We start from the raw sequence: 27814 nt of genomic DNA, 5'->3' as shown, positions 1-27814 counted from the left end.
AGCTACATGGGTAGCAGGAGCTGTGTGGGAGGGACTTGGCAGTATTTTAGATTAGAGGGCCTCAGGAAACCACAGAAAGGGCATCCATCTAAAAGGTGGCAGGTAAAACACAGTAAGGTAGTTGTAGAAACGACTAGTATTGTAATTGTAAATTGTAGTAGCTGTGTTGGAAACATGCTTGAAAAATCATACATTTAAAGCTGGCGGCAGGTATAAAATGTCATCTGACATTGTACTGAATGCTTTCTCAGAAAATTATTTTGAACAATTAGTACATGAGCCCACTCAAAGTGTAAATGATTGTGAAAGCATACTTGACCTCTTAGCAACAAATAATCCTGGATAAATAGGGAGTATCATGATGGTTACAGGAATTAGCGACCACAAGGCAGTTGCTGCTAGACGGAATACCATAACAACCTCAACCATCAAAAAAGAAACACAAAGTATATTTATTTTAAAAATCTGATAGAAATGCTCTTAATGCCTTTTTAAGAGACAGTCTCCACTGCTTCCGTTCTTATCATGTAAGAGTAGAAAAGATGTCAAATTATTTCAAAGAGATAGTATCGATGGTAATTGAGAGGTATATACCACATAAATTAATAAGTGATGGTACTGATCCCCCATGGTACACAAAACAAGTCAGTTCACTGTTGCAGAGGCAATGAAAAAAACATGCCAAACTTAAAATAACACAAAATCCTCAAGATTGGCAAAGTTTTGCAGAGGTTTGAAAGGTAGTGCTTACTTCAATGTGAGATGCTTATAATAATTTCCACACTGAAACTCTGTCTTAGAATCTGGCAGAAAACCCAAAGAAATTCTGGTCATACATCAAGCACACCAGTTGCAAGATACAAGCAATTCCTTCACTGCACGATAACAGTTATGAAGCACCACTAAAGCAGAGTTATTAAACACAGTTTTCCAAAACTCCTTCACCAAAGAAGATGAAGTAAATATTCCTGAATTCCAATCAAGAACAACTGCCAAGATGAGAAACATAGAAGTAGATAACCTCAGTGTAAAAAAGCAGCTTAAATCATTGAATAAAGGGAAATCCTCCAGTCCAGATTGTATACCAGTCAGGTTTCTTTCAGAGTATGCTGATACAGTAGCTCCATATTTATCAATTATATAAATTGCTTGCTCACAGAAATATCCACACCTAAAGACTGGAAAATTGCTCAAGTCACACCAATACTGAAAGAGGGAAATAGGAATTTCAGACCCATATCACAAACATTGATTTGCAGTAGGGTTTTGGAACATATATTGTGTTTGACTATTATGAACTACCTCGAAGAAAATTATTTATTGACACATAGTCAGCACAGATTCAGAAAACATCGTTCTTGTGAAACACATCTAGCTCTTTATACTCATGAAGTATTGAGTGCTATCGACAGGGGATGATTTCATGTTGTTAGATTTTTGGAATGCTTTTGACGCCGTTCCTTACAAGCGTCTTCTAAAAAAACTGTGTGCCTATGGTATTTCACCTCCGTTGTGTGACTGGATTCGTGATTTCCCATCAGAAAGGCCACAGTTCATAATAATAGATGGAAAGTCATTGAGTAAAACAGAAGTAATGTCTGGCGTTCCCCAAGGAACTGTTACAGTCCCTCTATTGTTCCTGACCTATAGCAATGACATAGGAGACACTCTGAGTAGCCCTCTTAGATTGTTTGCAGATGATGCTGTCATTTACCATCTTTTAAAGTCATCAGATAACCAAAAAAAATTGCAAAATGATTTAGATGCAATATCTGTATGGTGTGAAATGTGGAAATTGACCCTGTATAAAGAAAAGTGTGAAGTTATTCATATGAGTACTAAAAGAAATCCACTAAATTTCGATTAAGTAATAAGTCACACAAACTTGAAGGCAGTAAATTCAACTAAATACTTAGGGATTACAATTACAAATAACCTAAAATGAAATTATCATATAGATAGTGTTGTGGGTAGAGCAAACCAAATACTGCAATTCATTGGCAGAACACTTAAAAGGTGCAACAGGTCTACTAAAGAGACTGCTTACACCACGCTTATCTGCCCTCTTCTGGAGTACTGCTGTGCAATGTGGGATCTGCATCAGGTGGAACTGACAGATGAAATCAAAAAAGTTCAAAGAAGGGCAACTTGTTTTGTATTATTGTGAAATAGGGGAGATAGTGCCACAGACATGATACATGAATTTGGGTGGCAGTCATTTAAAGAAAGGCATTTTTCATTGGGATGGGATCCTCTCATGAAATTTCAATCGCCAGTTTTCTCCTCTGATTGCAAAAACATTCTGTTGGCACCCACCTACATAGGGACAAATGATCATCACAATAAAATAAGAGAAATCAGTGCTCGCACAGAAAAATTTAAGGGCTTGTTTTTACCGTGCACTATTTAACAGTGGAATGGTAAAGAGATAACTTGAAGGTGGTTCATTGAACCTTCTGCCAGGCACTTTATTGTGAATAGTAGAGTAACCACGTAGATGTAGGGGTAGATGTAGATGTAGAGGAAAGTTGGTACTCACCATATAGCGGAGATGTTGGGTCACAGATAGACCCAACAAAAAAGACTCTCTCAATTATAGCTTTTGGCCATTAAGGCCTTCATCAAAAATGCGCGCACACACACACACACACACACACACACACACACACACACACACACACACACACACACACACACTCAAACACAACTCCCACAGATGACTGCAGTCTCAGACAACTGAAACCACACTCAACATAATTAGTATTTCATCAAAATATTTCTCTTTCATTCAGATTCACATTTTCAGTGTCATACATTACAAGATAGCTACAAGTTGCCTAACTCAAATATGTTCCATGGAAAAAAGAAATCCCTACTTCAAAGAGACTCCTTAATGATGAGCAACTTACCAATACATTTCTTATTGCTTCTCTTTATGACTTCATTTCTGTTTAGTTTATCAGTTATGCTTAATTATTCTTATAACCAACATACTTCCTTATATACTTCACCATTACCTGTTTATTATATTTCATCATCTCATTGAAAAACAAGTGAACACGTGCTTCGCTCAGTACAAAATAACTCAAAAGAACAGCATTCCATAATAACCCACTATAATCATATAGATGAATCATATTTTTCAAAATATAGCAGACACCATACTTTACTTGCTGACTTTGTTACTTTGCTCTATATCATCATAATACCTTGAGCTGTGGCCTGAAGGGCAATAGAGTTACAAAATTGCTTTATTACTTTGATTATTATAACAGACAACTGTATTTCACCTTAACTTATGCCTGAAAGGCTGGCATATGATACATTTTTCCACAGATGTACTTTTCCAATTACTGCATTGAGCACCAAAGCTTTAATTTGTTGTCACAGGTAGCCCTAAATCATGTATTCTAGACTTTCCCTGTTTCTTTTACTACATATTCTGACTTATTTCATATGTACCTCATCCTTTGGCTCAGAGAAATTTATTATTATTGACACAAAATTCTCATTACTATTGCTGTATTCAGGAACCAAAAGAGACAACAGGTCATAAAACTTATCAAAACATTCCCATATTTTTTATGAGTCATGATTCCACCCTCATAGTGCTTACTGTCACACAGAAACCCAGTCCTGAAATAGTAAACTCTTATATATATGCTAACTGAGCAAAGTAGATGACGGTTTCTATTCACTTACAATCTAACGATAGGAGAATCGATGATAATTGAGTGATCTATGAAAGGGAGAATAGAATCATCCAGCTAGGGGAAGTATTTCCACTACATAATGAATTCACTAGAAATCAGTGAACCTCCTACTTACGCATTGTCATCTACTTTTAATTTGATTGCAGTACTTCCATCTAATTTTATATTATTGGTTGAAAACAAACTTCAGCTTTCATAGCATTTGTGAGATCAGTGCACAACACGGCAGAATTTCTGTACGTGCTACCCCAGCTGACACAGGTGCACTGACCATTTTGCATCCAGTAAACACAAAAATAATGAGCATAACCAACACACAAAAAATTACTGTCTGTGCATTTATATTGAATATTACTTTTTTTCCAAATTGTTCACTTTTCTGTCAACTACAAAAATTCTTTCCATCAACACAGTCTGTGGTATCTCTTCTTTTTCATTTTTGCTTTCACTGATATTATTATTATCATTACACAAAAGATTTTCTTCTTTATTTCCTTCAATCATTAAACTGGTGTCATCTGCAGACAGTGCTGGTTCAGAATCTCTCCCTAATGTGTAATGGGAAATCATTAATGTATACCAAAAAAGTAAGGGACCTCAAATAGAACCCTGTAGAACACCACAACTTAGTCCACATGCTTCTGAAAGGTGTACCTGGAGTTCACTTCCTTCCATGTACTTAATTTCAGTTACCTGATAGCGATATTCCAAATATGATTTAATCCACTGATTCGCACACCTCTCACACCGTATCGTTCAAGCTTCCTCAGGTAAAAACAGAAACAAATGTAGAAATCATGCTGTGATTTCAAATAAATGAGGTATTATGAAACTATTCACAGAAACAATATTTGGAATCAAGCAGTACAAATGTAAAAATGTTCTATAATGTTTGTAACTATGCTATCTTTTTGCATGTCTTAGAATTAAGGAACCCACTAATGATTGCAATATTGTCACTGAAACTATTTCTGGAAATAAATTAAAAACAAAAGTATTTTATATCAAGGCAGACCCATAGTCATATATTGTAACATATATAATTTCCTCAAACTTGAATTTGAAGGCAGAACTCCTAATGCTGACATTTGAAAACACAAAAATTAGCTGCAGAAGCATGCAGAATCAGCATGAGAACTATTGACAGAACTGTAAGCAAAAGCATCAGAGCTGTAGACAACTCAGGAAAATTTTGTTTCATGTCTCCTAGAAAGCACAGTATTTGCAAGAAACCTTTAACACAAATGCACGGTTCTGACAACATTCCACATTTGAAATGTATATAGGTCGTGAATACATGACATCACGAAAAGTCATTACAATTATGCATGAGAATATTAGCTTCAAAGGTAACACTTGATCAGTGCAAAGTGTTTTAAAAGATATTGGTTTCAAATGTGTTAAGAAGAGAGATTTTAATGAAAAGAAGTGACACAGGTGAATTAAAAGAAGTGACATAGGTGCAGCACAAACCATATTCCTTATACAAGAAATGGAGCTAGTTCAGCAGTGTATTATCTTGATGAAACATGGATGAATCAGAATCATTCCAGGAATACCTTCTGGAAAATGAGTTATGGTACTGACGGTATTAAAGTTCCCAAAGGAAAAGGCCCTTGGATAATTATTCTGGTTCAGAATAAACTTGTATTTAGGTGTAAGAAAAATAACAGTAACTACTACTTGGAAATAAACACCGCCACTTCCAAGAAGTGGCTCTCTGAATAATTCTTGCCGTACTTTGCCTAGAAGATGGTCATTTTATTGTTCCATGGATGAATGAATGAATGAATGAATGAAATTTTATTCTCGTTTAGCTATTACAGCAATTGACACAGTCAAGTTACTTATACACAAGTTATACAGCATATATAAATGGGTTGAAGATCAATATGTCACTATTGGTTTTCCATAAAATACAATATTTAAAATCAAATAATATGAAAACATTGCATCATAAATTACTCAGTTAAAGAATTTATGCTGTACTCTCCAAACCGGTACCACTATGATATTTTACAGTCATCAAATTCCTTAAGTGAGTAGCAAGGATTCGCAGCTAACCAACTGAATAATTTGTCTTTAAATAAATCAAATGGAGCTTCCACCAACTCTGGTGGCAGTTTGTCAAACATCTTCATACCCATCACTTTGTAGCTGTTCAGTGACTTGGATAATCTGTAGTAAGGTATGTCAAGATGGCTACTATTTCTGGTTCCATGAGAGTGTACATCTCTTCTACGCTGGTATTCTGATAAGTTGCTCTTTATGTGCAGTAGGGTTTATAACAGTTAATATTTTTAAGTTGATAAACAGTGGTTTGCAGTGGGCCAGTTTATCATTGTTTGTGATAATTCGAATTACTTTCTTCTGAAGTACCAAACTGTCCTGAAGGTGTGAGACTTTGCCCCATATTAAAAGCACATAAGATATAATGCTTTGAAAAAAAAGCAAAGTAGGCTGATCTTACATAGGCCGCAGGTACACGGTTTTTTAAATTCCTTAACAAATACACCACTCTAGACAGCCTTGCACTAATGTATTTAATATGTGGCTCCTAACTCAATTTACTATCTATAACAATACCTAAGAACTTAACACTATCCATGAGGTCTGCTACTGGCAGATCTCTTAAACTAAATACAATCTTTTGAGTTTTACTCTCATTAAGCAGGAATCCATTAGCTCGAAACCAGACTGATGCTTGTGATATTGTGTCATATGCCACAGTTTGGAGCATATCCACGGCTGAGCTGATATTGAAAAAAGTGGTATCATCTCAATAGAGAATGGAGTGAGTATTTATGTAAAATGGTAGATCGTTTGTCATTATGATAAATAGCAGAGGTCCTAATACTGAGCCTTGTGACACATTGCACTTAACTTCAGCTAGCTGAGATCTCTGTTTACCAATACAAACAATTTCTTTATGGTTACTGAGGAAAGATTCGAAAATGTTGTCACCTTCACTGTTTGTGGTTCCGTAATGAAAACTAGTTTAATGAGGAGTGAAATATGCTCCACACATTCGAAGGCTTTGCTAAGATCATAAAAGGTAGCCTGAGCATAATTTTTTCCTTCATAAGCATTAAGCACTTTTTTAATCAGGGAGTCAATGGCATGGACTGTGGATTTGCCCTTCCTAAAGCCAAATTGTACTGCAGTAATAATGTAATTACATGTCAGATAATCACACAACTGGGAGTTGGCGATAGCTAGATGGGCAATTTTTGTCTCCTTTCTTGTAAATGGGCACTACCCTGGATGCCAGCTGTTACAGAGACAACACTAAGCACAAACATCAAGAAAGTGGATATTGTACTCTGACTGGAACATAAAAATATTCCAGTCACTATAAACCATACTCATGCCAAATTTCTGTGGCAGAACATACAAACTTGACTAACTTGCAATGAGTGTGGTCAAACATTCTTGTGTTTATCTATGTATAACTGTCAGTATAATCTGATGGAATTAATTTTGGCACAGTTAAAGACTGTGTAGGAGAAAGAAACAAAACATTCAGGATAACTGACACTGAATCACTTGTGCATGAAGCAACAGACAACATCCCCTCTTTAATATGAGCACACTGAAATGTTTCAGGAACAAGACTGAGATAGGGAGGTGAAACTGGGTATAAGCCTTGAACCTACTATGATGTTAAATTTACAATCAGATGGCCCAAACGCAGTCTCATATAGCAGTGATGATGGTGTTATGACATAGACTTTAGACAGAATAAGGTAGTAATGTTTTAGATTTTAAAGACTCTTGGTTGAAAAAATGTGTTTGTCAACATATCAGTTGTATACATCAAATATGGAAACTTCCTGGCCTTTATTGATTAGGATTCTGTATTCTATGAGGTGTGAAGACTATAAGATTGTCACAGCAGAAGCTGAGTAGCACTGTGCTGTAGTGGTTATGATACTAAACTGTTGCATGGTGGGTCATGAGTTCAAAACTCAGCTGAACTGCACAATTTTCATTTCTATATTTGGTTCAACTACATTCTAGAAGTATCCACAAATGTCAAGAATCATTGTATTGGAATGTTCTGTATCTGTATATATACTGTATGTGTTCTGGCCGGAGGCAGTTCATTCCGCACTCTTGTATGTGCAAGTGCTGAATAAACCTTCATCAAGTGAAGTTAGTGGTCGTCATTCATCTAATTACACTTTCTTCTATGTAGCATTATTCTAGTGGAGATGCTGGGTACTGTAATTTGTGATAGCGCACATTATCGACAACACAGTGGCTCCCATCAGGCCATGACAGAACCGCTGTTTATGTGGCAAGAAACCTGAGTTCGGGCCATATTTGACAGATTGCAATCTATTGGAGACAGAAGAAGAAGAGGCTGCTGTGATGACAGCAACTGTGTGCCACCACATGAGACATCATTCCGGGTTCTCTGGTGATGATAGCCAAGATCCAAGCAAGTGGCTGAAGGTATATGAGCATACAGCCAAATTTAACAAAATGGGATGACACCATGTGTTTGGATAACGTATTTTTCTACTTTGAGGGCACTGCCAAACAATGGCATGAGAACAATGAGGAAAAGTTCACAAGCTTTGAAGTATTCCAGGTGGAAATGCGCAAGTGTTTCGGCGACACACAATGACAGAAGTGCAAGACTGAAGATCAATTAAAGTGCAGGGCACAGCATCCAGGAGAAACTACAGCATCCTACATTCAAGACATCTTGGAACTGTGTAAAATAGTGGATCCTAGAATGAAGGAGGAACATAGGGGTGCACATCTCATGAAGTGTGTTGCTCAGGACTTCTATCAAGCCCTACACCTGAAGGAGGTTTTGACAGCAGACAACTTCATAAAATGGTGTCAGTATATCAAGACAATGCATCAAAAAAGAATTACACACAAGAAGTTTGAACAGCTTCCAAACATTGTATTGATGTCTGTGATGGAGGAAGCAACTGATTTCAGAAGTGTTGTTCATCAGATAGTGAGAGAGGAAGTTCAGAAGGCACTTGGATTGCACAGCAAGCAAAAAACCGAGATACTTCAAGAGGTCATAAGGGAGGAAGTGGAACAGACATTGAACCCAATCTCTCATCCTTCATTTCCCTTTAAAATGGTGAAAAAGTCGAGACTGAGCCAGAGTTATGTTCCTACAATGCCGCATGAGGAACCTGTTTGGACACCAAGGAAGACTGATGTCTGGTGGACCCAGGATAACCAACATGTGGCGCACTATTTTTGAGAAAGGCAGTGGATATTTGCTGATGCCTGCACGAGAAGACAGCAGACCTATCTTATCTGACACCAACTCCAGGACGACGAAGATGAACAATAAGATATGGGTGCAGGACAACATAGGTCACCACTGCCGCAAGCTAGCTGCTGGAGAGGATGCTCCCCAACACGCCAATCAAGGTCTTCATCGACATTTAGAAGCTCCAGCCAATCACCTAGCCGCTGCAACCTGGAAAACTAAAGGGTGTGACCTTCCTTAGGAGGTGAGGCCACCGAAGAGAAAAATCCTCTGCCGTCGATCACTACAAAATTGATAGGAAACTACGTCGATATCCTCATGGATTGTTAACCAGCCCAAGCTCTTGTTGACTCTGGAGCATCATATTCCATATTCAGTCATTTTGGAAGGGTACCATTGGCAGTTTCTGAAAACCGTATTCGTCGACAACAAAACCTCAGCTGAAGGTGGCTAATGGGAAATATGTAAAACTTACAGGAAGATGTACCATTCATGTGGGTATAAGTAGCCATACACAGCCCTTAGAATCCATCATCTTATAAGAGTATAGCCATGATGTCATTCTCGGATGGGACTTTTTGAAAGCTTCTCAGGCAATTATAGATTGTGGTCACTCAGAGATTATGCTAGACAAGATTAGATACTGTGGCCAGGAAGATTTGCATCCAAGTGTGTGGAGACTATGTGTGATCATTCCTGCAGTCAGCACTAGAAAGGTAACTGTCACATGTCAAGCCATGCATCAACCCATGAATCTTGTACTAGAATGTAATAGGAGCATACCACTGAAGAATAACTTGGTCATCCCAGCCTCTGTCATCTCATTTAAGAACAGATTCAGTGAACTGTGGATAGTTAACTGTCACCGAGAACCGCAGATCCTGCCAAGACCCATGTGCATAGCAACTGCTGAGCCATTAGTTGAAGATCAGCTGAGAATCATAGAAACCTCCCATGCCAAGTCTGAAGGCAAAATTAGTGCTACAACTAAAAGACAAGATCTTCTAGCTCGACTATCACCAGATCTTACTAAGGAACAACAGAAGAAGCTACTTGCCATTCTTCAAGAGTTCTCTGAATGCTTCAATCCACAGGTGAAGAGCAAATTAGACATATCGATGGTGAAGCACTGGATTACCACTGGAGACCATCAACCAATAAGCCAGAGAGCATACCATGTGTCAGCAACGGAACGTCAAATAATTCGTGACGAGGTAGAGAAAATGATGAAGAATGACATCATTCAGCCTTTGCAGCCCATGGTCATTACCAGTGGTCCTCATAAGGTAGAAGGATGGCAGTTGGTGCTTTTGTGTTGATTACAGGAAGATAACTAAAAAGGACATTTACCCTCTTCCATGAATCGATGAAACACTAGTATGTCTGAAGGGGGATAACTTTTTCTCAACCATGGACATGTACTCGGGATACAGGCAAATCAAAGTAGATGAAGCCATGTGAGAAAACTGCTTTCATCACTCCTGAGGGCCTGTATGAGTTTAAGGTAATGCCGTTTGGTTTGTGTAATGTACCAGCAACTTTTGAATGGATGATAGATAATCTTCTAAGGCACCTGAAGTGAACTATGTGTCTTTGTTATTTAGATGACATTGTAGTGTTCTCAGAGACATTTGATGAACATATAAAATGGCTGAGGGCTGTTCTTAAGTGTCTCCAACAAGGTGGACTGAAACTTAATCCAAGAAAGTGTCTCTTTGAAGCAAAAGAAATCTAAATACTTGGACACCTTGTGTCAAACAAAGGTGTGTGGCCAGATCCAGAAAAGGTGAGATCTATAACAGAATTTCCTATTCTTTAAAGTATTAAAGGTGTGAGAAGCTTCCTCGGATTATGTTCTTATTACCGTTGTTTTGTCAAAGACTTTAGTATCAAAGCCAGACTACTCCAAGAGTTGTTAAAAGCTGATGCTAAATTTATTTGGGGTGGTGCTCAACAAGATTCTTTGGATGTGCTGCGAAAATCTCTGACAACTGAGCCTGTACTTGATCTGCATGATGAGAGAGCACCTACAGAACTACACACAGATGCCAGTGGGTATGGGATTGGTGCTGTTCTGGTGCAAATTTCGGTTGGAAAAGAGAAGGTTATATAGTGTGTGCTTCTAGGACACTTACAAAAGCTGAGAGAAACTACTTGACTACAGAAAGAGAATGTCTTGCTGTCATTTGGGACATGTGCAAATTTCAACAGTATGTCTATGGAAAAACATTCAGTTGTTACAGACTGCCATTCAATTTTTGGTTGACAGGTCTTAAGGATTCAACAGGATGACTTGCCAGTTGGGCATTACGTCTTCAAGAGTATGACATTACCATAGTGTACAAAAGTGGAAGAAAACACCAAGATCCCGACTGTCTCTCAAGAAACCCCATCCAAGACCATCAAGACTTTGATGAAGATAGTGACTGTCTCACTGCTCCTCAGGATCTCTCTGCTGAGTGGAAGAAGGATGCCATGATATCTCAAATTATGCTTGTCTTAAATTGGTCAGAGGATGTGAAAGGACAATTTAAGGTAGTTAATGGATTACTTTGCAAGTAAAACTTTGATCCGTTTGGAAAGAAGTGGCTACCAGTGACACATGCACTTAGATGTTCTTCAGAAATTCCATGACACATCTGAGGCTGGACATTTAGGATAGAACATATGACATAGGACATATGATAGAATCTGCAAGAGATTTTTCTGGCCAGGTTTATTTAGGAGTGTCCGTCACTATGTGTCGCACTGTTGAGAGTGCCAGAGGAGAAAGGCAGTTCCTCGGAAATCACCTGGCTGACTCATACCAATTCCACCAGCTGAAATGCCTTTCAAGTGTGTTGGGATTGACCTCCTTCCAACGTCTGCTAGTGGCAATAGATGGATTATTGTTTGCACTGATTATCTGACATGCTATGCCATTACAAAAGCCTTGAAAACAGCTGAAGCATCCGAGGTAACCAAATTCATCTTGGAAGACATTGTATTAAAACACAGTGCCCCAAGGTCATTAATTACGGATTGAGGGAAAGTTTTTTGATGGAATATTGTGACAGAGATAAACTGTTGGTGCAACATTACTCATCACATTATGACTGCCTACCATGCGAAAACTAACAGGCTTACTGAATGCCTTAATAAGACCTTGGTCGGCATGCTGTCAATGTTTGTAAATGTTGAGTAGAGCAACTGGGATGAGATGCTACCTTTTGTGATGTTTACCTACGACACCGCCAAACAAAACGCCACAGGACATATGCCATTTTTCCTGGTGCCTGGGTGTGAGGCGACTATGGCAATGGACACTGTGTTTCCATTACATCCTGACGACGTGGATAACAACTACATTGGCCAGGTGTTAACCAGAGCTGAGGAAGCTCAGCAGTTAGCTTGACTCCGCATGTTACAGGCTCAAGAAAATGATCACCGAAGGTATGACGTGAGCCACCGCCCTGATGTCTACCAGCAAGGTGATCTCATCTGGATCTTCACTCCTGTTCAGAAGGTTGATCTCTCTGAGCAGCTCCTCAGGCGCTACTTTGGACCTTATATGGTTGTAAGACAGTTGTCTGATGTTACTTACGAAGTTAAAGATTTTGACCCCAGCACAAGATGATGAAAGATCAGAGATACAGTCAACGTCCTTTAAATGAAGCCCTATAAGGATCCTGCAACCCAGTGTAAATTCGAAGCTCCAGTGACAAGCAACAAGCAGAGAGGTGATGAAGAGTGTAGTGGCAAAAGAAGTTCTAAGATCACCACCAGGATGAGAATCAGTCATCAGGACTCAGAGTATGAAGAATCCATGACTCATTCCCAGACTAGGAGGACATAACACAGAGACACTGTTCTCTTAAGGAGGGAGCAATGTTACACCAGAAGCTGGGTAGCAATGTGGTGTAGTAGTTATGATACTAAACTATTGCACGGAGGGCCGTGAGTTCAAAACTCACCTGAACTGTACAATTTTAATTTCTATATTCGGTTCGAGTATATTCTAAAAGTATCCACAAATGTCAAGAATCATTGTGCTGAAATGTTCTGTTGTTGTATATATACTGTTTGTGTTCTGGCTGGAGGCAGTTTGCTCCACACTGCACTCTTGTATGTGCAAGTGCTGATTTACACTTGACTACATTCAAACACACTCACATATATGTGCTGCATGTATTTTTTTTTTAAATTCTATGGAGTGGAAGCAGTTGTCAAGTAAATATAATGATTTTGGTTTGTGTTTGAGGTTAATTTTATGGTGTATTGCATTTTTACTTCCTGTACAATCCAAATTGCAACAAATGACAGTTACTACAGCCAGTTTCAATGACATTTTCATTAAAGAATCATCAGTTTGAGGAAAATAATTGTACTTGATTTCTTCATAAAGCTACATCAACTGTTGTTGCACTCCGACATCACACAGGCTATAACTGCAGAGCAGTGGACACACTGTTATCAAGACATGAGGAAAGATTTTCTCATGTAGACAATCAATCAAAATCAAATTTTAAAATTCATTATTCCTCTCATAGACTTGAATGTATGCTTTGATTTATGGTAGGCAAATGAACTGATCATTGCCCACATCAATACAGTTTGGCAATGCAGACTTTTATTCAACCAGTCTCTACCACCACAAATGTGCAGACCTCACCCCTCCACATTTCCCTATCACTTAGTCTCTATGTGCAAAAGAGCCTTCTTTGGTGACACAGGCCATAATCATCAATGACTTGCTGTGGCATTTGACATCAGCTTTCTGCATATCATTCACCTTCCCAACAATTTCATTCACTGTTCGCACACATTGTGTTTCAATATCCAGTTACATCTACATTCACTGTAACAGCACTCACCTTTTGAATACCAACTGTAAAATTTTTTTGCTCCTCATATTTCATTAATACTATCTTTTGAACTGTTACTCGAATTGCTACTACTATTACTTCACTATCATTATATTGGTTAATCAGTTGTTATTAACCTCATTATTTAACCATAAAAAAAGATAATAAAATAATTTTGCTTTTTCAAGTTGTTAATTTTTTTCATGACACTCTGATATTCATTTTCACAATAATCTTTATACTTTGTAGATAAATCATCTTCTAACTCATCATCTTCTGCTGTCATTATACCTACTTCTTTTAGTATGATGATAATAATATGAAAGGATAGATTTCTACTCACCATGTAGAGGAATTGCTGAAATGCAGACAGGCACAACAAAAAGACTCCTAAACATCTAAGCTTTTTGCCAAAAGGCCTTCTTCTAAAGTAGACAACAGACACTCATTCACAAAAGCACAACTCATACACACATGACCACTGTCTCTGGCCAGTGAGGTTGGACTGTGAGCCACTGCACATGATGGGAGAAATAGTCTGGGTGGTGAGGGTAAGGGGAGGCTGGGGAAGGACGGGGAGGTAGCATGTGAGAAGTGTGAGAAGGCAAAGTGCTGCTTGTGGGAGTGTACAGGGACATGGTGGTGACAGGGAGGGACAGCTAAGTCCAATCAGCTGCTTACGAAGTAGGGCGGGCAGATGGGACTTAATAAGGAGAGAAGTAGAGGAAGGGAAAAAAGACTGTGGGTGCATTGATGGAATAGGAGGCTGCTTAGTGGTGGAATGGGAGCAGGGAAGGGGATTAGTGGGTGAGGGACAGGGACTAATGAAGTTTGAGGCCAAGATTGATACAGGAATGTAGGATAAACTACAGGGAGAGTTAGCACCTGTAGTTCAGAAAAGGTGTTGGTAGGAAGGATCCAGATAGCACAGGCAATGAAGCTGTCATTGAAGTGAAGAGTGTTATGTTGGGCAGCACAATGAGCAACTGAATCATCCAGCTATCTCCTGTCCTCAATTTATATGTTGTCATTCATGCAGACAAGCAGTTTGTTAGTTGTCGTGCCCACATAGGATGCAGCACAATGGTTGCAGCTTCGTTTGTAGATAACGTGACTTCTTCCATAGATAGCCTGCTTTTGATGAGTTATGTGATGTTTGTGACTGGACTGGAGCAGATGGTGGTTTAAGGATGTATGGGACAGATCTTGAATCTAGGTCTATTACAGGGGTATGAGCCATGATGCAAGGGGTTGGGAGCAGGGGTGGAGTAGGGATGAATGATGCTATTGCGTATGTTTGGTGGGTGGTAGAGTACTACTGTGGGAGAGATGGGATATTGAGGGGTAGTCAAAATCCTGGCGGAGAATGTGATTGAGTCAGTTACTCCAGATTTGGGTGGTACTGAGTCATGAGAGGAATGCTCCTTTGAGGCAGTATGGTGGGATTTTTGGAGATAGTGGTGATTGGAGAGGTAAAGCATAGTAGATCTGTTTCACTACAAGGGTGTGATGGTAATTTGGTCTGTGAGGGCATCAGTGAGGCTCTTGGTGTATTTGGAGATGGATTACTCATCACTAGAAGTGCAACAGCCATGAGTGGCTAGGCTGTATGGCTGGACTTCTCGGTGTGGAATGGGTTGCAGCTATCAAAGTGGAGGTATTGCTGGTGGTTGGTAGGTTTGAGATGGATGGAGGTACTGATGTAACCATCTTTGAGGTGGGCTTGTTGGGGTGAGGAGCACCAGGTGAAGCAAATGGGGCAGAAGGTGTTGAGGTACTGGACAAATGTGGATAGGGTCTTCTCACCCTCAATCCAGTCCATCAGTACCTCTGCCCATACCACACCTACCAGCCACTAAAATTACGTTCACTTTGACAGCTACCACCTATTCCACACCAAGATGCCCCTTCCATCCAACAGAGCCACCCATAGCTGTCACATTTGTTATGACAAGCAATCCCTCTTCAAATATACCAAGGGTCCGACAGAGGCTTTCACAGACCGAAATTACGCTGCCAACCTTGTACAGAACATGCCTTATCTCTCCAGTCACCCACCACCTTCCAAAGTCCCACCATCCAGCAATGAAGGAGCATTCCACTCATGACTCAGTATCACTCAGCACTGGAGCAATAGCAACTGAAACAGATTCTCCATCAGGGTTATGACTACCTCTCATCGTGTCCTGAAGTGAGGATTGTCCTACCCACTATCCTTCCCACAGTGATATTCCACTGCCCATCAAACCTACATAATATCCTTGCCCATCAATACTCCACCCCTGCTCCTAACCTCTTGCCTCATTGTTCCTATCCTTGCAATGGGTCTAGATTCTAGACCTGTTCCATAGTCTTCAAACCACCACCAACTCCTGGCCAGTCACAAGCATCACTTAACCCATCAAAGGCAGGGCTTACTATGAAAGCAGTCATGTGATTTCGAGCTGAACTGCAACCACTGTGCTGCATTCTACATGACTGCTGACAATCAGCAAGCTGTCTGTCCACCTGAATGACCACTGATAAATTGTGGCCAAGAGAAAGCTGGACCACTCAGTTGCTGAGCACACTGTCCAACACAACATTCTTCACTTCAGTGAGTGCTTCACACCCTGCACCATCTAGATCCTTCCTAGCAACACCAGCTTCTCTGTACTGAACAGGTGCGAACTCTCCCTGCAACACATTCTGTAACCACCCTAGCCTCAGCTTTCATTAGTCCCGCATCCTTCACCCACCTATCCTCTTCACTGCTCCCATTCCACCACTAGACAGCCTCCTATTCTACCACTGTGCCCACAGTCTTTTGTTCCCTTCTCCACTTCTTTCCATTTCTACTCTCACTCTCCCTCTCATCTGAATGCACCCAGATGCCCTACCCTGTCCTCACCACTTCCCTGTACACTCCTGGAGGCAGCACTTTATCATTCCCCACCTTATCCTGCTATCCCATCCCCCTCCCTGTTCCACACTGCTCCTTACCCCCACCATCCACACTGATTCTCCCATCATGTGCAGTTGCTTGTAGTCTGGTCTTGATGGCCAGAGATAATGGTCATGTATGGATGAGTTGTGCTTGCATGAATGTGTGTGTGATGTCTACCTTAGATGAAGTCCTTTTGGCCAAAAGTTCAAATGTTTAGCAATCTTTTTGTTGCACCTGTCTGTCCCTCAACATCTCCTCTATATGGTGAGTAGTGATCTATCCATTTCATAATATTGTCTTTTTCACATCCTTAATTTTCTGTTATTTTAGTAGTACATGATTTTTATTACTGGAAACATTTTTACTTAGCATATGACATGATTTTGGTTCCTCACCTACCTTACTCTCCTCTGAGATTATGTGAAATTAAAGTACAATTATTTACAAGTGGCTCTTTCCTGTATCTTCCACAAGTCCAAGACCCAACTGGAGCAAATCTGTTTAAATGATTGGATCCAAAATTACCATTGTCTCCCACACTTTTGTCTCTGGAATTCCTCGTACCATTTCTGTTTCCATTTGGACCATTTGTTGTCCAGTTATTTCTTTGATCACCATTATTTCTCCAAGAGTCTGCTTTATTCATCATATTCACATGGTAATTCCTCCTTGAATGATTCCTATCCTCGAAGTTTCTTCCACTGGTCTTCGTCTGTGGGCCTCACTCTTCCCACTTTTTCCACATAGTTCAAAACATAATTTATATTACGTCAGAGCAGGCAAAATCAACACTCTAATCCCCTGTGAAAGTTTATTTTCTAATCTCATAACTATCCTTTCATTACATATTTCTACCTGCAAATATTTAAGTTCATTTTTTTAGGATCATACATATGACCTCCCTAACATTCATTTAAAATCTTCTGCTGTCCATCTGTAGACCAATATTCATTCAAAAACAATTTCTTAAACTCTTCCCATGATCTACAAGATTATGCAACCTCAGCTGCCAAACCATAAGCATCAGACTTCAAAAATCCCCTTAAAATAGGTAGTTTTTCTTTATCACTCCAATTTTCTGATAAATCATTGAATTGTTTAATACAATCAAGATCGTACACTTCACCAAAAGGTTTGAAAGTATTAAATTTCTTGCAACTAACAAAAAGAAACTCTGTTAGGTACTGTACAGACACCATGTTTAACACTTTGCTGACCCTCTTCTCAATTTCAGCAAACGTAGAGTCTACATCTTCCTTGATTATCTTTTCAATGACAATCACATATTTACTTCTACTTCTTTTTCTACCATCTCAGAATTCTATCACATGAATCCGTTTTAATTTGGTCAATGCAACTTTCAGTTCTTCCCTGTTATCAGAACTAAATTTCTTTGATACTTGTAAATTATTATTACATGAATTAGCAACAGTTTCCATTCTACCTTCACATAGTTTCCACATTCTAATTTTGTTAGCTGTACAAACACTGCTAGCGTTATTCAATTTTGCCTCTGTATCTTGTACTTCTTCTTTTAATTTATTTTCAAAAGCATCTTTCATAGGCTCTATTTTCTTGTTTAGTTGTAATTACACTAATTTCTTCAGTGCATTTGTCCATTTTTTAATCTAATCTGCTAATGTCACACTTACAACACATATTCTCATACATTTACTTCATAATCTGCCTCAATGACAACTTAATTTCCTCATTTCATGACTTTTTGTGCATTCCATGATTTTCATTGTATAATTCTTGCCTGATTTTAACTTTTTCCATGAATTTGGGACTGTACATTTCTTTATTCATACAACCGTGAGCGGTGGGTGAAGCCGTAGACATTTTGTTCAAAAATTTACTGTTAAGGTGTTCATCACTAAAGTCAAAAACTAACCTAAACCCACTATCATCTTCAGGTTCACTTTTAATGGCTCCTTTTTGTTTATATATCAAATTAAATTCATCTATTCTGTCCATAACAACACTATTTTCTTCAATTCATATTGCTTACTCCCTGTCTGTTACCACTTAACACACTGTCCTTAATCTCACTATCACACACTTTTGTGAATAATCACTGACAATGAAATGGAATGTCAATTTACCTTGATTATTTTCTGCACCAATTGTGGCTGCTGTTGTCTCATCTGCTAACTGATGTAGCTTGTAACCTCCATGTCAGCTGTGCTCAGTGTGTTGTTTACATGTGGTCTGCACCATGCTGGTCATATAGGATGTGACATCAGCTGAACCTGCTCGCTGACTGACTGTTGTCCAAAATGGAATCACAGGAACATCAGGCACTACTGTACTTCGATTGGTTGATTTGTTCCCATATAATAGCATCCCTCTTCTACACATAATTTCAAACAATTAAAATTTCACTGTTCCAAAAACTAATTGTGCACTGCCATATCTTTTGCTGTCACAGTCCATTCTAACCATTTGAATTTGAATTATTAAGTTCCATAATCACTATGACTATCCTCTCTTCCTCCTCCTCCTAATTATCACAGTCACTGTCTATTATTTGTCACATTTTCTGGTTTTGTGAGCTCATAAGCCCTCATTGTGCCAGGAAAGAACCATCATCATCTGAAAAAGGAACAAAATGTAGCTTTCTGTACTGCATAAATCTGTTATAACTGTCACCATATTTTCATTGTCACTTCATTATTTTGTAAATTCACTGTTTCATGAAAGTTCTTTGCCATGATGCTTCCATGACAAAGTGTTCCAAAACCGTAGGGCACCAAATGTAGCTTACCTATTTTGTCTGCACAGTTAGCCTTGATAGCAATACTTTCATTGAAATGGGCTGAAAAGTTGGCAGTAGAAATAAGCTAGTGTCATTAATGTTGTCTACACCAAAAATTTAAGTTCAAATACATTAACTGTCCTTGGTTGCTAAATGAACTAATGTTTATGCTCAGTTTGAGTCTCATCTACTTTGATCAGATGAACTGCCACAATTGAGGAACACATTTATAGAATAAAAATTCTCTTTAGTTGTCAGTACTTTTCTTAATTTATTCTATGACTTGTTTTGAAGTTTAAAGCTTCATCCTCAGGTGCCACCAAATAATTATGGGAGCATAAATGTGTGGTGGTCAGGCCAGTCAGTCATGGGGGACCATACCCATGTCAAACAAATGCCCTCAAGTTTGTTTGATGTGTGTGTGATCCCTTGTGACTGACTGGCTTGACTGCAATACATTTATATTTCCACAATTACTGGTAGTTGATAATGCCTGAAGATGGAACTGTAAGCTCCAAACCTGGTTGTAGAATAAATTAAAAAATTACAAGCAACTGAAGTGGTTTTTATTTTATAAACTCATCTACAGTAATTATCCACAGATAAATGAATAACAACATACTACAGTTGGTTGATATCCTATATTATTGTTTGAGTGCAGTAACCTAACGATAATGTAATCCATCACAATTGTTCATGTATAGTGTGACTGTATAGGTCACCCATTACACTGTCCATTGAATCAGATAATCATATCATAATGAATAAAGTATGAACAGTAATTATTGGTTTTGCAGACAATACCATTCATGACCTAGCTCCATTGCCACAGATGGTGGTAATCATTATTGAAGTTGAACACTGCTGTATCCTGCTACAAGTGCATGTAAGTGTGCCAACTGTAGTGTCATCACACATGTACATTTAAATCAACCGCCATCTGTATTGGCATGGGCCAGACACTAGAGGCACCTGTAGGAAGTGTGCCAAAGGCAGTGTCTCTCGTGCACCAGCTGCCAGTGACTCAAACCTTTACATGACCAGAGCAGTGCTGGCTCACTCTCACTAAGTTGTTTTAGTTTGTACCTCTCACATCAGTTGTTCTCTGTATCACTTATGTAGCATGTTCTGAATGATTCTTTTGTCTTGTTACAAGTGTAATCATGAGACGCTTATTTCTGTTAGTGTTCAGAGGTTTATGAGTAAAGCCATATTTGTGTTTCTTGGATCAATTTCATGTATTACTTGGTTACTACACAACTGATTGATACATAGAATAACTTATGTGAGTGGCAAAGAGAAAGAACACAGTGAGAGTGAGTCAGTGCTGCTCCACATGCATAAAGGTGTGAGTCACCAGCAGATGGCATGGTGGAAACCGTCGCGTGTGGCCACTTCCTACAGGCAGCCACTAGCGGCTGGCCCATGCTGATGCAGTTGGTAGTTATTTAAGTACACACCACACCTGGTGCACTTACACTCACAGTCACATGCAGGATACAGAAAACACAGTTAATGAGAATACTTACACAGTCACAGTCCAATTAATCATGGGGAACAGTCACTAAAATTAGTGATAGGACTCCTGGACATGATATTTAGATAACATACAGTACATTTTCCGATTTATAATCCATATTAAATTAACTGTGTTACGTTATTCTGTATTGACAGATAAAGATCTTACTTATTTCAAAACTCTACAAACTGAGCTAGAACTGAACTGAACTCCTTTCATAAGTTTACAATAACCAAAACTGAATGTATACATTGTTGCTTGCCCCATCTTCACAAATTACAATTAAGGATTTACATTTCTGAGAAATTGAATGGTGGATGCATATTTGTTGAAGCATGAACTTCCAGATACAGTAGTATTTTCTGCTGAATTGCCTGGTTAGTTTGCCTAGATACTGTATGTGATTCTATTTCAGAAACAATGTTGTACCTAAAATTGTTAATTACTTTGAAATTAGATGATCACAAGTGATCCTAACATATTTTTGTCACTGGTTGCATGAACACTTTATTTATTTCTACAGCTTTGTCATCTACTTTATCATGAAGTCAGTAATTGCCTATACATTTACATATGAACAATAATAACAAAACCTGAAATCACTTATAATTCATAATTAACATGGTCTTTAGCTAAACAGACTATTTCACTACATTCCTAACAATAAAAAGAATGTAACTGTCAATAAAGTTAAGTTGAATTAGTCCTTTGTCAATATTTGAGATTTCTAGGTACTTTTCACATGTTACATACATGACAATATTGAAGATACCACAAAATTTGCAAAAAAAATATACAGTTTTGGGGGAAGGAAAACATAACAGATGGAAAGAATCCACTTGCTTTTTTATATCCATTTCCTTAAAAATAGTTCAGTATTATCAGGTACTGCTTATGACTAATTGTACAGTGTAGCTGGAATGTATTTTCAGAACACTGTAGGATATTTTCTTATTTTTTCCTTAGTCTATAAAGACATTGTAAGCCAAGACTCCACAGAAAAACTAAAACAGATACTGAACAAAACAAGTACAAAAATGATTATAGGTTGTTCTTTCACAAATCTTCTCGATAGTGATCCATACTGTATTACAAATGGAATTACCTGTGAATTCCCAAGTGGTAGAATAAAAGGGAACCAACAATATCCTTCAGATAATTGTGCCAAATATGACAATGTTCTGGTTAATGTACTAAGCTCAGATTCAAGAGTTGCAAATTTGAAATTTGTTATGTAACTCAGATTTAAATTCCAATAATTTTCCAAAACCATTTTAGGAGAATGACAAATGAGTCTTCCAACTGCTTCAAACCACTTGTTTTTCCTTATCCTTTTCATTTAGTCTTTTGTTGTGTCACTATGAACAAAACTTTAAATGCTTCCCATCCTTCTTTTTCCTTTTTTTCTAAATAATAAGGAGAATTGTCTAATAGTGAATTTTATTTACAGGTATTGTTCAAAAAAGTAATTGGAGAAGCAAGTTATGGACAAGTATCTCTCTTCTTCTCACTGATTGGCATGTTCAATGCTGCCTTATTATGGCCTGTGTGCCTTACACTGTACTTCACAGGCACTGAAATACTGCACTGGAGGCAACTGCCATGGCCAGCGTTGCTTGGAGCAAGTGGCCTATCTCTTGGTAAATTTTGTTTTCATGGCAACAGCTTTTGATGTGCTCAGCATTCTGAATTTTTTAAAATCTCTCTGCCAATATGTAAAATTTTCTTTTTGTGAAACAGAAATACTTGTATCCATATGGTAGATTGTGAATGCAACTGAAACTGTGGAAAAAGAAGCAACTAACATTATTACTTACAATGCGGTACCAAAATTGCACTATAGTACAAAATCCAAATTAGATATCAACTTAAGACCCTGCAAACATGTAATTCTCCTGGGCTGTCAAACAAACACAGATAAAAATCTTTTATGAATTTTATCATGGAGAATCCTAAGAGGTATATAAATTATTTAAGAAGTAAAGGTAATTGGAGACAGAACAGAGGAAGAGGGAGAATGAGGAGAGAAGGATGTGAGTGCAGGATTAGGGAAGTTCAGAAAAAGCTTGTGTTTGGGATGTGGGTCCAGATGGCATGGGTTGTGAAGTAGCCATCAAAATTGAGCATGTTAAGCTTAGCAATGTGCTTACCACTGGGTGAAACTCTGATCATGACCACAGTTTGGTGATGGCCATCCATTTGTGTGGATAGATAGTTGATGGTCACATCCACATAAAATGGTGTGTGTAAATTACTGCTGCATTGGTACATGATATGATTTACTTCACAGGTAGTCATTCCTGTGTTATGGTATAATAAATACGTGATGGGACGGGTTTAGGAAGACAGCATAGATTTATCAGATTGGTCTTACATCTTGGTCTTCCACAGGAATATGAACAATGTAGCAAGGGGCTGGTCTATAAGCAGATTATTTAGATTAGATGGGTGGCAGAATATTACTTTGGGAATGGTGTGAAGGAATGTTCCTCATTTCTGGACAAAGTGATACACGGGGGAGGCCCTAATGAGAGATATGGTCAAGGGATGATATTGTATGGTACAGAGAGTGTTCCTTTGTGGCCGGTTGTACTGGGGGCATTCACAGGATTAGGAGCATATGTGTATGTGGCACAGGAAATCTGGTTGTGGACTATATTGAGAGAGCAATGCCTCTCTGTGAAGGCTGTCAGCATGCTGCACTAGGTACTGCTCATCACTGTAGATATATCATCCATGGTTGGCCATACTATATGAAAGACATTTCATTGCTGTGAAATGGTTTTGGTATTGGTATATCTTCCCCTCAAAGAATATGTAGTTATGTGTGAGGACACAGTTTCTGAGGTGTATAAGGAATGAAGTTGTGTGTGCCTGTTCACCACCCATCTTCACCCCTGCCCCATGACCCTAACTTCCCTAATCCTGCACTCACATCCTCCTCTCTTCATTCTCCCTCTTCCTCTGTTCTGTCTCCATGGCCACTTTGAGAACATTATTTCACACAAATGACTTATTATTTGTTTCCCCCTTTTCCCACATACTATTTCACCCATCAGATTTTGCTACTAATTGTTATAAGCACTGTCTACAAGTCTTGCACTTGGGTGCTCCTCTCAGCTTGGTGGTGCAAGTGGCTTCTGCTGATTGTGATATGGTGTCTCTGGCAAGCCTCTCAACTTGGTATCTGCAGTGGTGGCTTATGGTGCTTGGTCCTTATATTAGCCCTGTATGTCTCCCCCTCCCAATCCACTCCCCCACACCATTGTGTTCAATTCACTTGCCTGCAGCTAAAATGATCTCACTGATGCCACATTCCTATCTCATATACCTGCTGTCTCCCCCTTCCAGCTGTCAGCCTCTCTTCTCTGGTCCTCTCTCCCCCTCCATGCCTCCTTTATCCCCTTGAAATTTCACCCAATGTAACCACTCTGTCCAATCCTATTGCACTACATCAGTCTCCCATAAGAAAAATGTATATTTTCATTTTGCAGTAGTACATGTAGTGAAGGATAATGAGCTGGAAACACTGAAAGATATAAAGCTGATCACAGACCAAAAAAAGTAAATGAAATGGACAATGCATGAAAATAACATACCTAGCATTTGTCAAGGAACACAAACCTTCCAGAGGGAATCAGAATGTTGAGATACAGCATCAGTTTCAAAATCTAGTAGTATCAGTCATCATTAGTACAATGTATAAAAATGATGGTAGAGTTATACGTAATGAAATGTTGTCTGAACAAAGCTGCACAAATATCTGCTCAGATCTTGATAAGATTTCAAAGGGGTGTGAAGACAGGCAACTTGCTTTAAATGTACAGAAATGTAAACTCGTGCAATTCATGGAACACAAGAGACTCTACAGATCTTCAAGAAAAATGTATAAATGCACAATATTACTAATGAGTGTGAACTGTCACTAAGAGATAGTGCAACTCCTATCCCATTACATATATACTCATCCTCTCTGGCATACATTTCATTCTGATGCAAAGCCTCCTCATCATTTTGTACTCTTCTATCGCCAGTTTTCCACTCTAGTTCTTACTGTATGATTACAGCATCAATGACTCACAACTGGAATCGTTTAATTTATACGGTTGCCTGAATGTAACAATTTGTGTGATACAAAATGGAATGATCAAATACATTCACTTGTAAAGCAGGTGTCAGACTTTAGTTCATTGGCAGGTTACTAGAAAAATACGACCATTCTACACTATATAGTAGATTATTTAAACACTTCTGTGTCTCGGCTTAAAACGTTGATCAAATGTGTGCAACCTATACCAAATAGTACTAACAGGGAACATTGAACATATTCAAATAAGGACAGCAAAAATTGTTACAAGTTTGTTTGAGCCACTGTAGGCTGTTGTGGAAATGTGGAAAAATATGAATTGTCAGGAACTTGAAGATATATTCCAGTTACTAGTAAACACCTACTTACTAAGTTTCAAGAACCGGCAGTAAGTGAAGAATCTAGAAACATACTTCAGTCTCCAACATAGCACTCCAGTAGGAACTATAAAGACAAGATTAGTCCAACTGCAGAGTATTTAAGGAGTCATACTTTCCTTTCACTGTTTTTGAATGGAGCAGAAAGGAACATTAACATATAGTACCAGTATAATGCTAAGTACCCTTTGCCATTTGTATCGATGCACATGTAGAAAAAGTGGAAAGAAAGGCAGACACTTGCTGGCAAGCAGTTGATCAAAGATGCAGTAACATGTCTGTGCTTACACTCACAGCCATTGGCATGCTGACTGTTTATGAAGGCTGGTGTGAACAGATGGATGTGAGTGATGACAAATGGACTAAACTAACTGAGATGTGGGAAGGTATAGGGCATGGAAGAAGTAAGGAAATTTTGGGATTCAAGAGAGTGAAGTGGCATGGAGTGGTAGTGACATAATGTGACTGATTGCAATGACAGTCACAAAACAGAGAGCAAGAGAGAAGTAAGGGGAAAAGGAAGAATATAAAGTCTTGAAATAGGAAAAGTGACATGTTAAATAAAGTGAATTGAAAGGGTGAAGGCAAGCAAGTGAAAAGCTGGCAGCTTGAAATGTGCCAACATTGTTATGAACACACTTCAATATTTTACTTAAAAATCTCAAGTTCAATGTGGTGTACCCTTGAAGCTAACAACATTTCCTTTTAAACATTTTCGGCATTCATCATCAGTAAGGTCAGGATAATTTAGTGGCATTCTAATTAATAAATATTGTAGTTCACACAGTAAAGTGTGACATCAGGATTTATTACAATATAATAAAGACAATCACAGAATTTATATCACAAATTCTGTTTCAACACTGACTCCCCATGGCATCAACTATGCTGCCTTTATAAATTTACAACTGTCAATGCTGAAAGTGGACATCATTGTTTCTCTAAATTTTATGGCTTACAATCAAAGTTGACAGCTATGAATTGCTTGATATTGAATTAAACTTGTCTTGACACAATTTCCATATATAATAATAATAATGCTGATTGAGAGACATTTACTTTTTTAATTATGTAATTTCAGTTGAAATTCCAATACATTGCAATAAATCTGTAATAACAATTAAAATAAACAAATTCTGATATTCATAACATGTTTTCAGTAACAAAATGTTGAATATTTTAAATAAAATTACTGTCCTTGTAGCTAAACAGTTTAGAAGTAATTTATATTCACCTCTGTTTACATTTCAATTTGGGTTATATGTTTAATAAGTAACACATATTGAATTTGCAATGGAAATCAGCCAACTGTATTCCAATGTTATCATTTTATACATCAACATTTATATATCAAACTGATAATGAACTGCAATGTACCTTTACAATGGCCACTGCGTGTAGTTTGCAGTTAACATGATACTGAAGTACCGTATTCAATTGATTTTCTCATGTTGAGAAATCAGAAGGAGCAATCTGTTTTAATTTATAAAAACTTTTTTAAGTCAACACCTTTTAAATATTTCTTTATTTACAGCAATCAGTTTTGACGGACTTTGCTGTCATCTTCAGGTCTTCAGACAGTTCAAAAAAAATTTTAAGACCTGACGCTGACTGCAAAGTCTGTCGAAACCAGTTATTGTAAATAATGAACTATTTGTGCAGTTTTGGCATTAGAAGGTTTTATCAACGAACTTGTAATATGTATTCCCATTCTGTTACATTACAAGCTGAAGATGGACAAAAACAGCAGTAGTGCCAAGCAATGGTGAATGTGCTGGAAGGATGATCAAACAGCGTGTATGTTTGACTGAGTTTTGGAGTCACTGGTGTTATATGGACTGCATGTTTAACAATATTGTTGTTACATCTACAGTTAAGTACAGTGTAGCAGATGCCATTCATGTGAGCAGACAGGAATCTAATCATCATATGCATGCAGTATACTCTACATTAATTGCAACACACATGGTACACATTGTTGCTGCTTTCACATGTGGCCCTTCATGTGATCAGTTAGGACTTGACTGTGACTGGACTGCTCTAGAAAGTACTTTGTGGATGTTTTGGAAAAGGGGTTACCCACAGAGGATAACCATGGAAGTCAGGGCCTAGTGACTGGTAAGCAAAGCCTTGGCGGTGGATGTTGTTGTGTTTTACAAGGCTTGGTTGATGTTGATGATTAGGGGAATACTGGCTAGTAAGTGATGTACAGGTATGGTGAATTTCTTAATATCAGGGGAAGAAGTAACTTAGGAAACATGTTTTATGACTAGCTGTGCATGATATTGCTTGTCTGGCTAGGTTATCAGCATATTCAGATACCTCCTGCTTCCCATTGCAGT

At 38.3% G+C, this 27814-nt stretch overlaps 1 protein-coding gene across 11 annotated transcripts in view; it reads left to right on the top strand.

The window, feature by feature from the left end:
• The window catches only part of LOC126483787 (putative thiamine transporter SLC35F3), a 647658-nt gene that overhangs the window by 436760 nt on the left and 183084 nt on the right, over positions 1 to 27814 (top strand). For all 11 annotated transcript variants that reach the window (XR_007587781.1, XM_050107011.1, XM_050107014.1 and 8 more), the window contains one exon: positions 22459 to 22648. Coding sequence is in view for 10 of the 11 variants with exons in the window: in XM_050107011.1 (XP_049962968.1) it covers positions 22459 to 22648 (190 nt within the window). In the remaining variant the exon portion in view is untranslated. The remainder of the gene's footprint in view (positions 1 to 22458; positions 22649 to 27814) is intronic.

Source organism: Schistocerca serialis, chromosome 1 (genome assembly GCF_023864345.2).
Source record: "Schistocerca serialis cubense isolate TAMUIC-IGC-003099 chromosome 1, iqSchSeri2.2, whole genome shotgun sequence".
Lineage (NCBI taxonomy): Eukaryota > Metazoa > Arthropoda > Insecta > Orthoptera > Acrididae > Schistocerca > Schistocerca serialis.
The sequence above is the reverse complement of the archived record's forward strand: the minus strand, read 5'-3'. Positions and strand labels throughout refer to the sequence as shown.